Below are 14,145 nucleotides of genomic sequence, written 5' to 3'. Positions count from 1 at the left end.
AGTTGTATTTATTGTGTTTTCCAGAGCATTGTATAGAGATCAAAAAAGTCCATCCACCCAATTTAAACATTATTCCTGTAGGAATTTTATTTACCTATTATTGTTGCAAGTAAAACCTAGTATTACTGTAATTACTGTAAAAACATGTGTACTTTGTGCATTTGACAATACTTTATAGTTTGTTTCCCCGTGTAGGTCCATAACAAAGTAACAGAGGAGAGAAACTTTTTTAAAAACAGGAAAATGTGATTAATATCACAACAGGTCGATAAAGAGTTGAGGCAGGTACAGTAATTAGCCAGTTTTTAAACCAAAATTGAACTTCAAATTTATATTTAACTCTGAATCTATTATTGTTGCTTTTGCCCTGCAACTTTCAGTTTTTCATTGTGCTAGACACTATACAAACTCTGATTTTAAAAAGACAATCTGCTGTACATTTATTTCTCAGTTATGCAATTTCCTGCACTTTGGCTAGGGGTGTGTCGCGTGTTGTTTAACATGACTATTTTAGTAACAATACAGCATGCAAATCTCTATACTGATTGGCTGAGGGCCTCAGAATTCCCTGTCCATATAATTGCAAGAAACAAGGCATCCAAATTCTGATATCTCAGCCCTATCTTGTCTCCTCTCTAAACGTTGATGTTAAATAAAATTTATATTTGACAAAGGAAGCACTCCTTTATACAGTTTGAATGGAATAGGTTGAATAAACCTTCCTCCCCAACATCTTCCGCTACTCCTCCCTTACAAGTCTTGTGATTTTTAGGTGGGATTGGAGGACAGAAAGTCGAAGCAGCCATGATGTGGGCATGTGGATACAGAGGTCAGAGGGATATAAGCAATGAGAGGACAGGTGGAGATGGAGAATACATTTCAGTATATACTCTTTGAGTTGAGTAATAAGCATACCATACACAATCAAACTTTGAAGACCAAAATCTTTGTATAATTAGTCCACTTTGATTGTTCCCTTGTAAACAGGAAGCTCCCTCAAGTAGTCTTATTCGTCATGCGCACTATTTGTGTTATTTATTGGATGAGGAACTAGAAACAATTGGGAGTAGTAATTGGCATGAAGTCAGTGTTCCTTTCTCCTCTTCTCCCTCAAATTCACTAAATGCCTCCAGTGGCCATCACCCTTTTTTCTTCACCCAGTTTCTAATGTCCTTGTCACTTCCTGTACCATTGCTGTGATATTCCACCACAGCAATGAACTTTTTAGCGTATGCACAACGTTCCTCAGGTGGCACGTGACCAAGATTCATCATGGAATTTGGTCCACTGGTTGGATCATTAGCTTGCTTGGGTACTGACAGGGAGAGTGATGTGAACACTGATCCATGCCCCCCCCAGCAAGGAACTCTTTCAGGCTAGCAAAGTACAATGAAGCTTTTGTACTGGAAAAAACACAGAGTATTAGAAAGTGGGTAAAGAAAAGAGTAGTGATAACCCTCAGTCAGTTTCTGGATCTCTTTCCTGCCCGCAAAGCCCTGCCATATCATTTTGCATTTCATATTGCCCCTCCTTGATCACCATGGCCTGCGAAATGACGCATTTTCACCTGAACCTAGTTTCTGTTTCTCAATAAAAATTTTATAGCTGTGTGATACGGGAATAGGTGGATCATCTTGTGTATATCCTTGCTATTGTATGAGTCCTGGTTCTATAGAAGAAATTTTTTAAACAGGATTGTCTTAATAAATATAATAATTGCTTTATTTTAAAATTGAAAGATACTGAAAAAGAGATCAGGCTCTCTTTATTTGTCTAAGTTATGATACATCCATAATGAAGTAAAATTAGGAGTAATTTATTACAGGTTGGAGCCTCTGGTGACTCAGAAAAATTTGAAAAATATATTCTGTGAAGATACAAGTCTGCTGATGTCATAGATTTTCTGTTTTTACATTTTTTATTGTATATATTTTACATAGGAAAAAATACCTTATTTCTCACCAGGCACTGTACAGCTTTGTGATACCATGTATAGCTGCTGTGGAAATGATTAGGATGTGTCTTATTTAACTAATTCCATTTAATGAAGAATGTTCATGGGAGCTGATGAACTCAAACAGTAAAGATCCTATTCTCATGTAAATAATCTTTAATAAAAGGCATATGTTTACCATGTCCCCTAGAAAACGGTAAAGCAGAGGAATTGTTTTAAACAGTATTTGTCAAAGGCTCTAGAAGATTAGACCTTTAAAAATTCATCACATGCTACTGATTTGACAGGCATAGGTAAGTGCACCTTCTGATCAAGAAATGTGATTTATGCAAGCATGTAGTTAGATTTTAAAATACCTTGATCAGGGTAGAAAATCTCTCTGAACAGCTCTTAAAATGTGCAATGGCAATTTTTCAAAATCTCCCCATTTAACTCTCCATAAATAGCACTAATGTTGACATGGCATATGCTAATCTGAATCTGGAGTGATTTTTTTACAGCTAAACTATAAACCCTGAAGAGCTGAGATTTTAATGGAAAGCCTGGTGTATTCTCTATAGCTGGTCAAATGTAGTTTATAGAAGTGAGAAGCTAAGCATCTGATTCAGCAAAAGTATGTACAGATTCTTCATTGAGGGCTTGTTTACATGAGAAACTTGAACTCATTTAACTAAAGTTGTGGTTTTTAAACCATCTTAAACTCAAGTATAAAGCTGTGTGAATACTCTTAAACTAAATCAAAATGTCAGTTAATCAGCTTAACATAAACCAAAGTTAGCCACTCCTAAACTGAAATCAGAGTTCACCTGCTGCTGAATATCTCTTCCAGATAACCATTTTAGGTAGTGTGGTTTAATTTAAAAGTTTTAGTCTGGACACAAAACATGGTTTTCAGTCTAAAAACCTTGAAAAAATGGCAGATTTTAAGAAAATATTGAAATTTTTTTTTTTCAGCTCGAGATGCTGATGAGAGAGAGAAGTGGATTCATGCTTTAGAGGAAACAATCCTCCGTCATACTCTTCAGCTTCAGGTAAGTTAACCTTTACTCTTGATCCTGAAGCTCCTTTATTTTCAGAGTAACTAAATAAACTGACTGACCCAACTTCTGATATCAAATATTCCAGTGTAGCTTGTAAACAGCTGATTATCTGATGGTACAAGATACAGTACATAGTGATATATCTGCCCTGGTACCTGAGGTTACTGTTTGTATCCAGCTAAATTTAGGCAAGGTCTCCTGACTTGTTAGATTGTATCTTGAGTAGTTTATTGTATTAGTATGATTTGTTGTTTATCTTCCGCTGAAATAATAATTTTCTCTTGGTTTTGAAAGAGGTAGGCTGGCTTTAAAATGAAGGTATTAGACTGGGTCTTGGGGAAATCTAGGCTCAATTCCTGGCTTTCTCACAGTCGTCCTGTGTGCCACACTTAAGCAAGCTGTTTAATCTTTGCCTGAATTCTTTATCTGTACAATGGGGCTAATGCTTCATTTCTTTCACTTTTTTGTGTCTACTAAGATTGTAAGTTCTTAGGGCAGGGACTTTCTCTCACTATATTTGTATTGTGCCTAGCACAATGGCACCCAGGTCCCTTATTAGGCCTCCTAAAGTACATATAAAATTTAATACAAATAATAAATATTTTAAAATAGGTTTAGACTGTGCCTCCTCAATGCATATACATCAGTGATTAGAGTGCTATTGTGTTAGGTACTAAGGATTTACTTAAAAACCTTAATCTCAAGGGAGGAGGAGAAAATATTAAGATGACAGTGATTTGGTGAGATGTGAGAAAGGGAAGGTGCTATGCAGAAATAGATACAGTCTCTATCTGTAAGTGTTTATAGTCCAAGAAAATTAGAGAGGTGGGTGGCAGGGCAGTGAAACACTAACAATATATTCAATCTCTATCAAAAGATAGGTTTTAGTGTAGCAGCCATGTTAATCTGTATCCACAAAAAGAAAAGGAGGACTTGTGGCACTTTAGAGACTAACAAATTTATTTGAGCATAAGCTTTTGTGAGCTACAGCTCACTTCATTGGATGCATTCAGTGGAAAATACAGTGGGAAGATTTATATACACAGAGAACATGAAACAATGGGTGTTACCATAGATTTTTTTCTCCCCCATTACCAAATTTAGCCATTGTTTTGTTGGCAGACTTCTTGTAAGCGTCAGAAGTAGTGGATATTGAGATCTGACTCTGATTAAACTACACTCCTGTTCAAAGTGCCCTTCAAATTAAAATTATATAGATAAGTAAAATGAAAAGGAGTACTAGTGGCACCTTAGAGACTAATCAATTTTTGAGCCTAAGCTTTTGTAAGAAAATGATAAATCATTATATTAAACATTTTAACAAGGAAGATGTGTGTGTATATAATATTTGACTGTCAGGAAACAAGGTGCAATGTAATATTTCCCCTCTTTCCCACCCCAGTGCAAGTATTGAAAGGGATACCTGTTTGGACCTGTGGTCTGTTTTCAGCAGTCATCTTCTCAAAAACCTTCTTTCCAATTTTAAAATGCCATAAAACACTGTTAAAGACTGCCCAGCGTAACATCAATTTAGACTTCTTGATCAAAGAACTTCAGTGTTGTCAGCTCCATCTTTTAGCCTGAGTTGTTGAGCAGATATCAAGGTGATATGGAAATAATGTATACACCTTGCCTTTTTTATCTTCAGATATAATCTTTTTTCCTTTGAGTCTGGGAGAACTTGTTCCTTGCCAGTGTATTGGAAGTAGTTCTCTAAACTACCCTCAAACATCTTGGTATCGGCATAGGTAACAGCTGTGGGATTGCATATGAATCCTGTAGGATTGAATCCTTAGATTTCAAATAGTGATTACAGCTGAGACTTTCATTGGAGTCTAATGGAGTCAGGCAAATTCATTGGGAGTTGAGATGTGTCTAATTCCCTTTGACTTCACTGAAAAGCCCATCTTAAATATTTTTTCTACCATACTACCTCTGAGTCTAACCTTTAAGAAGTTAGCATTTTATTTCAACTGAAAACCACCATGAGGGCTGCTGCTTTAAGAGGACTACTAGTTTTGACTGGTACCTATATAAGTCAGTGAAGAAGAGATTTTCTAAAGCTTTTGTTTAGACTAGGATTTAAAGGTTTGTTAGGTCATATTAGCAAGCTTGTTCTAAGGAACACCTCCTAAAACTGGTCAAGACAAGGCATGCTGTATTTTATCAAGCACTTCAACTGCACCAGTTTAGCATTTGCTAAAGTAAAGTTTGCCTTTTCTTGACCAGAATTTCAAGTGGTGTGTTTAAATTTGATCAAAGTAGCTCCCAGATCGAACAAACCTTTACATCTTAATCTAGCCAAAGCTCATATTTGTTGTTGTGGCAAAGCCCTGAGGTATCGCTAGTGAGTTGGGGGCTGTCCATACATTCTATAACACATTTTGGGGTGGTTTTTCAAGACCTACCTACTCCCTTGCTTGTGTTACGTGCACAATTCAGGGTCTCTCTCCTCCCCCCCCCATGCTTACCTAATGTATGGACAGTTATATAGTCGTTTTCTTAAGAATTTGGGGGATGTGTGGGGGGCTCTCTTGGTTTCTGAGCCGTGGTTGCCCCTGAGCATTCCGATGCCGCCGCCCCCATTGGCGAGCACAGGGAGCGGGGACAGCAGCCGCAATCTGAACGGGAAACAGCCGGAGACGCGGTAGCTAAGCAGCAGGCCGGGGGCGAGAGGAGGCCTCGGCCGCGTGGGCCCGTTGTGGGCAGACCAGGCCGGACTCCTGTCGGCACGGTGCGCGGCAAGCCAGAGCGAGCCCCGCCCGCCCCACGATGCGCTGGAGTCAGGCCGCCCTTGTGTCACCGCGTCACGGGGCTTCGCAGAACAGAGGGGGCGGCGCGGGGCGGGTTGCGCTCGCTCAGGCAGCGGCTCGCGCCGCCCGGTCACTGGCCGCCGCCGGGGAACACGCGCCTGACCTCCGCCTTGAGCCTTCTCAGCCGCAGCCCCCGCGGATTCAGTCCGACGGGGCCGCCGGCCGCTGCCCGCACAATCGCAGCGGGAGCCTGGAGGGAGCCGGATGTCACCTCACCTCTTGGGGGAGGGGCTCCCCGGGGAGGGGGTGAGCGGCCATCTCCGCCCTCCCCCCTCCAACCGCCGCTCACTCCGGGGTGGGGGAAGGCGTCTGACCCACAGCCAATCGGGAGCTGGCGTGGTTCTGAGGCGAACGCCGAGCAGCGGGTCGCGGCGGCCGGGTCCTGGGGGGGGGCTGCTCCCCACCCGGCTCCCAGCGGCAGGCGGCGCTGCCGGGGCCCAGCCGAAAAGCGACCTCCCCTGCCGGCGGGGAGAATGGCCGGTGTGAGTACGGAGGGGGGGGGGCGGGGTATCCGCGGGGCGCGACTCCGCGCCTCCGCGCCTCGTCCCTCCTGCCCCCGCCGCAGGATCTGCAGGTGCCGGGGCTCCTGGGTCCCGCTCGCCGGCGCGCCGCTCCCCCCGCCCCCCCGCCCCCGTCTCGGCGGCCCGCTCTGCTCGCGGAGACCCGCCGGGACGGGCTGGCGCTGCTCGTGTCGCCAGTCCACGCGCACGGCCCGCGAGTGGCGGTGATTCGCCTGCTGGCAGCGCGCAGGCTTCCGCCAGCCCTGCCCAGCAGCGGGTCTCCGCGAGGAGGAACTCAGCCCGGGCGCTCACAGCAAGCGGCGGGCGCTGCTGGACCCGCACGGAGCGGGCGTAAAAACCGGGCTCCAGCGTCTCCTTCGCTCGAGGAGTTCGCAGGACCTCCTGGGAAAATGACTTTCTTTTCCTGCTCGAACAATACCGGGCTGCTTTTGCGGCGATTCTGTATTTTAGGGGGCATTCTGTGAACTTCAAGGGTATATGTTGTAGCAAACGTTTGCTTACAAGTAATGTCTTCGCTTAGTGAGCATCTAAAACTCTTTCATTGTTTAATACGGTTGGATTTTCATTTTGCATTTCTTTCAGTTTGGACAATGGAAAATTAGGTTTCTCCTCTTCTACAGTTTTGCTTTCAAACGCTTGCAGAAGAGAGTTGATTTGCTGTAGAAGTATTTTAGTTGAAATTACAATCAAAAGTGGAACTACTTTAGATTTTTTTATAAAATTTATTTTTAGGAATGGGTTTCCCCTCCACCCCCAACAGTGTTCCTTTAAGTCTACAAGACACTTCCTGTTCTAATCCTTTCTAAATCCAATTTTTAATTTACTTGCCTTAAAAAACAAACAAAAACTCCTACTTACTTTTGACCTAGGATTCTTCAAGTTTGCCAGGCCAGAAGTGAACTTTGTGTGCAACGTTTGAAGAAAATCAGTCACTGTTATAGAGATCTGAAAAGTTAACAGTAAAAGCGAGGTGTGAAATGTCTTTTCGTGGCACAAACCTGCAAAAGGAAGCAAGCATAAAAGGATGGACGAGACCAGGAAGTGTGTCCGAGTGCTTGTCTATACTTAAAATGCTACAGTGGTACAGCTGTGCCACTTCAGTGTAGACCAGTGATTCTCAAACTTTTGTACTGGCGACTCCTTTCACATAGCAAGCCTCTGAGTACGACCCTCCCTCTTATAAATTAAAAACACTTTTTAATATATTTAACACCGGGATTTGGGGTGGAGGCTGACAGCTTGCAGCCCCCCCATATAATAACCTCCCAACCTCCTGACTGGTCCTAACCCATGGTTTAAGAACCCTGGTGTAGATACTACCTATGTGAATGGGAGGAGTTCTCTCATCAGCGTAGATAATCCACCTCCAAGAGGCTATAGCTAGGTTGATGGAGGAGTTCTTCCGTCTACATGGGGATTTAGGTTGACATCATTACACAGCGGTAATGAATGTGTGAATTTTTCACATCCCTGAGTGACGTAGTTTTTCCAGCATAATTTGCTAGTGTAAAACTGGCCTGAACATTATCTACTGTTGTTTTTTAGTCTTGTTAGTTTAATTTTTTTTCACCTTCCTTTGCACAATATGTTACTTGAGCACAAATTATGGGGGAATTTTTTCTGTAAACTTTATGAAAAAAACATGTATATAAAAAATGTTGTAAGCTCCTCCCTTCTGTTTTTTTCCAACAAGGTATTACTCGTTGTCTAACACTACAGGATGGAATTTGTTTATTCTGTTTGTTTGTGGCTCAATTCTTCCCTAGTTCAGGCTCTCTGTTTACCCTTTTATTGGACCATAGCCAAATCTTGTCATTGTATATCCTCTGATTCTCTTTTTAAAATTAGTCCTAAAATCTATAAATTTTAAAACTGAAGTCCATTCTCCTTGCCAGTCCTTTGCAGCATTACACCTCTTTTTTTTTTTTTTTATAATGTTACTAGGAATGTGTTTAGTATTTGACTAGCTTTTTCTTACAGAGCTTTCTTGTATTGATGTTAAGTATTTTACTGCTGGGTTTTAGTTCTGTCCCACATTGAATGCCTGTCCATAGGCGTTGCCAAATTTAATTTATATTTTTTATCATTTTGACTGATATTGATATTTATTTTTAAGCATTTAAAAATATTTAAATTTTCACAGTTGTGGGAAACTGGAGGGATTCGCACAATAATTAATGACAGATGTTGAGATTCAGAAAGTTAAAGCTTTCTAATCATTAAAACAGTGTCAACATCAAATGTCTAAATATACAAAGTAAATATTAAATCAGACTTAGTTCTCAAGCAGCATTTTTGTTTCTTTGCCTCTTTGTAAATTTTTATTATTATTATTAATGGAAATATTTGTCATTGGTTTGTGTGTCTATGGTGAAATTGATATTTAGTGATAAAAATCTAATCTCTCCAAGCCCACTTATTCATAGTTCAGATGCCCTTTACCGAGAGTACGGACCATAATCTTTAGAGGAAGTTCAGAGCTGAACTCAGCAGTGACCTGTTCCTCCTCTCATAAGGACTTGACAGCTGCGGGCTCCCTAGAACTTCCTGTCTCCATAGCAGCATTTCAGAGTTCTCCTGAGTACCCTGCCATTTTTCTAAAGCTCTTTGGGACCATGGTTCATTTTTTTCCCCTTTAGCGTCTTACTCCTTCCCAGTACTTTGTTGCTGGCCGGAGTGGTATGCCCTCAGCTGTGTGGAGGCCTATCACTACTTCTTCCCCTGTTATGCAGAGAATGAATGGACAAGAAACAGACAACAGGCGCTTGATGTTGAAAAGTAGACCTGTCCCTTAGTCAGGCAAGGACTGGTGTGATCAAATAACTGGCAAGGCCCATCGAAGGACCAAATAGTCTTGCTTCTTATCCCCAGAGCAGAGACCTGCAGCGAATGGGAAGGGTGTCAGGGCCTAAAAGAAAAAAAGGCTGTTTAGTTTCCCTCTGCATCAGGTGAGAAGGAGAAATTGCAGCATGGTTGGGCTATGAGGAAGATAAGGCACAGGAAGAGAGTAAGAAACTTATTTCTGGCATGTTGTAGACATGAGTGGTTGGAAGTCACCAACCCAGCAGAATTCCACAGGAGATGTTTGGTTCATAAATGCTTCAGTGGAACAATCAATCAGGAATTCTCCCTTGCTTAGAAACCAGGCATGTGGCTTCCTTACTCTCTTAAGAAGCAGAGGTGTGGACCATGAGAATACAAAGTATCAGACTAATGATAATAAAAAAAAAAGTCACACTGAAACTGTCCAAACATCAGAGGGTTGTTCTTCTATTTTTCCACAGGCTGGGGACATGGAAATAGGTGGAATAAACTTAAGTATTCTGGAAGGCCTAATGGAAGCACACATCCAATCATTTGTCTTCTCCCTCAGGCAGGTGCCAATTCCTGTTGTCTTACCACCTTCTTCCCTTAAGATGACTGGATGTTTCTCAGTCAGAGGAAGGGGAGAGTGACTAATACAATTCTTTCTTCTGCCAAATTTTGTTCCATCTAGACTTATATGGTCATTCTGTCCCTAAGCCTCAGATGGAGTGAGAGGAAGCACAACACAGTGCTCACATATTCTCACCCCACCCAGTACTGCACAAGAGCCATGATCAATGTTCTCTCTAATTTTTCCCATCTGTGTGCTGAATGAATTTTGTTGTGTACCTGTGTGGTGGGGGTGGGGCTGAGGGTTTTCGAGGTGTGGGAGGGGGCTCAGGGCTGGGGCAGAGGGTTGGGGTGCAGGGGTGAGGGCTCTGGGGTGGGGCTGGGGATGAAGGGTTCAGGGTGTGGGAGCGGGCAGAGGGTTGGGGTATGGGGGGTGAGGGCTCTGGCTGGGGGTGAGGCTCTGTGGTGGGGCTGGGGATGAGGGTTTGGGGTCCAGGCGGCCCCAGGTCTGCGACGGGGAGAGAGGACCCCCCATCCTTCTCTCCGTGCAGCAGCTCTGGGGGCCAGGGGAGAGGTGCCCTGCCCCCCAAGCTCCCCCATCGTGGGCCCCCCACCCGTTACCCGACTCATCTTCCAGGCCCACCTGGACCCACTCACTGAGTGCAGTGTGCATGCCTGTGTAGCTCTGCTAATTAAGTGTGCAGCCCTTGGTGGCCTCCTGCACAGGCATGCACCTTAAAGGGAACATAGGCCATGATATGGATGGTGGGGCAGATCCCCATCCTCCTCAGGAAAGAGTTAAAGAGCTCTTCTGGGCAAAGTCAGCCTTAACCCCCCCCCATCCACATGTAAGGCTTGTGAAGCCTGGAGAGGGGTTGGTCCTTAAAGGGAAGGATCCCTGCTCAGTGCAGGACAGCACTCTGCAGGAGCAGGACTGCATGCCAGAGCTCCTCAGCCCATGGAAGCAGGGGTAGCTGACTGGGGGAATGGCTAGAGAACTTTGGCTGCTGAGGCCCTCTTAGAAAGGAGGAGGGCTGGTAATTCTCTTCTTATTTTTTCCCCTCTAACTTCCCAAAAGCCTAGGACTCTGCTTCTGTGGCCTGGGGAAGGATACTGACTTTGTTGTTTGGACTGCTTTAATCTTGTCCTGCACAAGGGGGTCGATACCTGGAATAGCACAGCTGGAGAGCTGTTTCCCAGTTGCTGAGACAGGAGCGGCACACACCCTTTTGCCAAGGGGTGCTAGAGAGCGATAGCCTACTGTAAAATATCACTGAGTGCATTCATTGAAAGGTCCTTCAAAAAGAGTACAATTAGCAGTGCTCCAGCTGAATAAGCAATGCTCTAAATTCTACGAATATATAAGTGGGCGCCATCTTTCATGCTATCCAAAGTGGATGTGGCACTGGCAACCCACATCAAAGACACTTATTCCTGAAGGAAGGGGCTTCTTTCTCGAAGATGCCACAGATTGTAAAGTAGGGACTGCCCTTGGAAGAAAGTACAAAGCCAGTTCAGTAATGTTCCAGGCTTCCTCAGCATCTACTTAATTCTTCAGGGCAGTCATTGTATGGACAGAGGAACTGAAATGACTGACAATTTTCTTGTCTTTGGGGAATAGTCGAATTGACAAAACAGTGATGTCCATTTCCTTCATAGCAATGCATTGATAGTTGCCATCAGAGAGCTTCCTTGGTGATGAAAGCTAACACAGTATCTGGGAAGAACCTGTAACCTATGTATTTGGTCTGGAGATTCCAAGGCTATGCAGCACCTGGCTTCATTTAAAGCTAGCAAGTTGTGTTTGAAGAGGTGGAGCAGAGTGGATTGATTTAAATCACTAGTCAGGAAGACTCAATTTAATCACAGTTTTCTGCATAAAAGTGCATTCTTGGTGGTGGTTATAACATTAATACATATTCTTCATAACTCAGAGATAGATGTAGGTTTCATTTTTAGAAGGTACTACATTTTTAAAAAGTGATTTATTTTGAAAACTTTTCAGATTAGTTTTACAGGTATATCAGAAAATGAATGATTGTTTGGTTATTTCATTTACCAAAGGTAATTGAAGCAGATATTTATGAAGTCATTTGGAGGTGAACTATCTCCAATTCAACAGGTTAATCATTAATATTTGGAGGATTTTCTTGCCATGCTGTATTAGGAGGAGAACATCACCAGACAGACATTTAAATTGTTTTATTTAACTAAAATAACAACATTAAGTATTCTGGATTTTTTTCTTCAACAGCAAACATGTAATATTTTAACAAAAAAGCATGTGTCCCTCGCTTCTCACATTTATCTCCAGACTTCTTCTCCTTGTCCAGATCTGTTCCACCCCCACCAATCTTCTATTCATTGGACTTTTTGAAACTTTACATTTTAGAGAGAGGTAAGGGATTGATTCTGTGTACACAAATTTGCAGAGGGACAATAGAGTTGAGGTCTGTTATTTCTCACCTCTATATATTTATTTATTTAAAAACATTTTTGCTGTTAACAAGCATGTTACATCTGGAGACACAAATCCACAGTTTGAGAACGGCAAAACTGAGCAACTCTGATGGTATCTTCTAGACTGAGCACTGAATCCCATTGGGTAGACAGAAAGATTAACCTAAATAATCTATACAGAAGCATGTGGAATCCTATAAGAACATATCTGGCTTTAAGATTAAACTCGATACGTTTATGAAGGAGATGATATGATAGGATAATATGAGTTTGGCAATTAATTGATCTTTAAATATTCATGGTAAATAGGCCCAATAGCCTGTGATGGGATGTTAGATGGGGTGGGATCCGAGTTACTACAGAGAATTCTTTCCTGGGTATCTGGCTGGTGAATCTTGCCCATATGCTCAGGGTTTAGCTGATAGCCATATTTGGGATCAGGAAGGAATTTTCCTCCAGAGCAGATTGGAAGAGGCCCTGGAGGTTTCGCCTTCCTCTGTAGCATGGGGCACGGGTCACTTGCTGGAGGATTCTCTGCTCCTTGACGTCTTTAAACCACGATTTGAGGACATCAATAGCTCAGACATAGGTGAGAGGTTTTTCGCAGGAGTGGTGGGTGAAATTCTGTGGCTTGAGTTGTGCAGGAGGTCAGACTAGATGATCATAATGGTCCCTTCTGACCTAAATATCTATGAATCTAAGTGATCTATGCCCTGTCACCCAATTCCAGTTTCTGGCAAACGGAGGCTAGGGGCACCATTCCTGGCTAATAGCCTTTGATGGACCTATCTTCCATGAATCTGTCTAGCTTCCTTTTGAACCCCGTTATAGTATTGGCCTTCACAACACCCTCTGGCAAGGAGTTCCAGAGGTTGACAGTGCGTTGTGTGAAAAAATACTTGTTTGTGTTTGTTTTAAACCTGCTACCTATTAATTTCATTTGGTGGCCCTTTGTTCTGGTATTATGAGAAGGAGTAAATAATACTTCCTTATTTACTTTCTGTATACCACTCATGATTTTATAGACTATATAATAAGATTGGGTCCCTAATCTGAACTATTGGAACTCATTTACAAATTTTTCTTAAAATTACATGAATATATTGTCTCATACTATAGAATTAGAATTTATAATCCCTATTCCATAATGAGATATCTTTGAGCTATAATGTATCTTTAGATAGGTTTTTTCCTCAGAAAGCATTTTATCAAAAAATATGATTTAAATAAAAAAATCCAATTATTTTTATTTTTACTCTTTTTTTTAAATCATTGATTTTTATCCACCCTGGGTTGGAGAAAGATAGTGGCAGACACCAAAAAGTGAGAAGCCAAACATGCCCTTTAGATGCTAAAAGGGGTTTCTGGCATAGTTAGGAACTACTGTAATAAAAATTACTATTAGAACAAGAGGCTCCTTATGCCAGGGCTAGTTGAAAAGGTTCTCCAGAAGAGACTTCAGAGCTACATGAGCAAAAGCTAAGGAGGATACAGTAGAGGAGAGAAAGCATTCTTTGATTTGGCTGGAAAAAAACCCCTAGATTCATTTTGGACTTCACTGTTGAGAGGGGAGCTAAGTACAAGATGGAGTATTCCAGTTGAAGTGAGAAGGATCAAAACAAATTAAACATAAATCATCAGGTAAACACTATTGAGTTGTATCTTGTGAGTTCTGGAGATAGATCTATGTGCCTCTCCAGCAAATAGTGAAATAAGAAAATTCCATTCCAGGAAATTGGACATCGGTCACCCAGATGCAGGATTGACCCTGTGTGTATGTAGCCTACTGTTGCCAAGAGTGTTACAGCAGATTAGCCATTGGGAGCTAGCAGTGGTTATTGTCATGCTGGCTGAAAAGGACATGACACATTTTTTGGAAATAATGCAAATGAACACAGGGCCCAGTAAAACTATCTCAGTCAGATGCCCTTACATAAACAGGGAACTAGCTCAGGTTGCAAAGCTGGATTCGTTTTTTTCCC

General features: G+C 42.3%; 1 protein-coding gene across 9 annotated transcripts in view; it reads left to right on the top strand.

The window, feature by feature from the left end:
- Positions 1-14,145, top strand: part of OSBPL9 (oxysterol binding protein like 9) — a 142,037-nt gene that overhangs the window by 43,243 nt on the left and 84,649 nt on the right. For 8 of the 9 annotated variants that reach the window (XM_073357739.2, XM_073357740.2, XM_073357732.2 and 5 more), the window contains one exon: positions 2,909-2,985. In XM_073357739.2, the coding sequence (XP_073213840.1) occupies positions 2,909-2,985 (77 nt within the window). Of the gene's footprint in view, positions 1-2,908; positions 2,986-5,816; positions 6,290-14,145 lie in introns of those variants that run through there. The other variant, XM_073357735.2, reaches the window with a different exon arrangement.

Source organism: Lepidochelys kempii, chromosome 8 (assembly GCF_965140285.1).
Source record: "Lepidochelys kempii isolate rLepKem1 chromosome 8, rLepKem1.hap1, whole genome shotgun sequence".
Classification (NCBI taxonomy): Eukaryota; Metazoa; Chordata; order Testudines; family Cheloniidae; genus Lepidochelys; species Lepidochelys kempii.
This window is presented reverse-complemented; position numbering and strand designations above follow the sequence as displayed.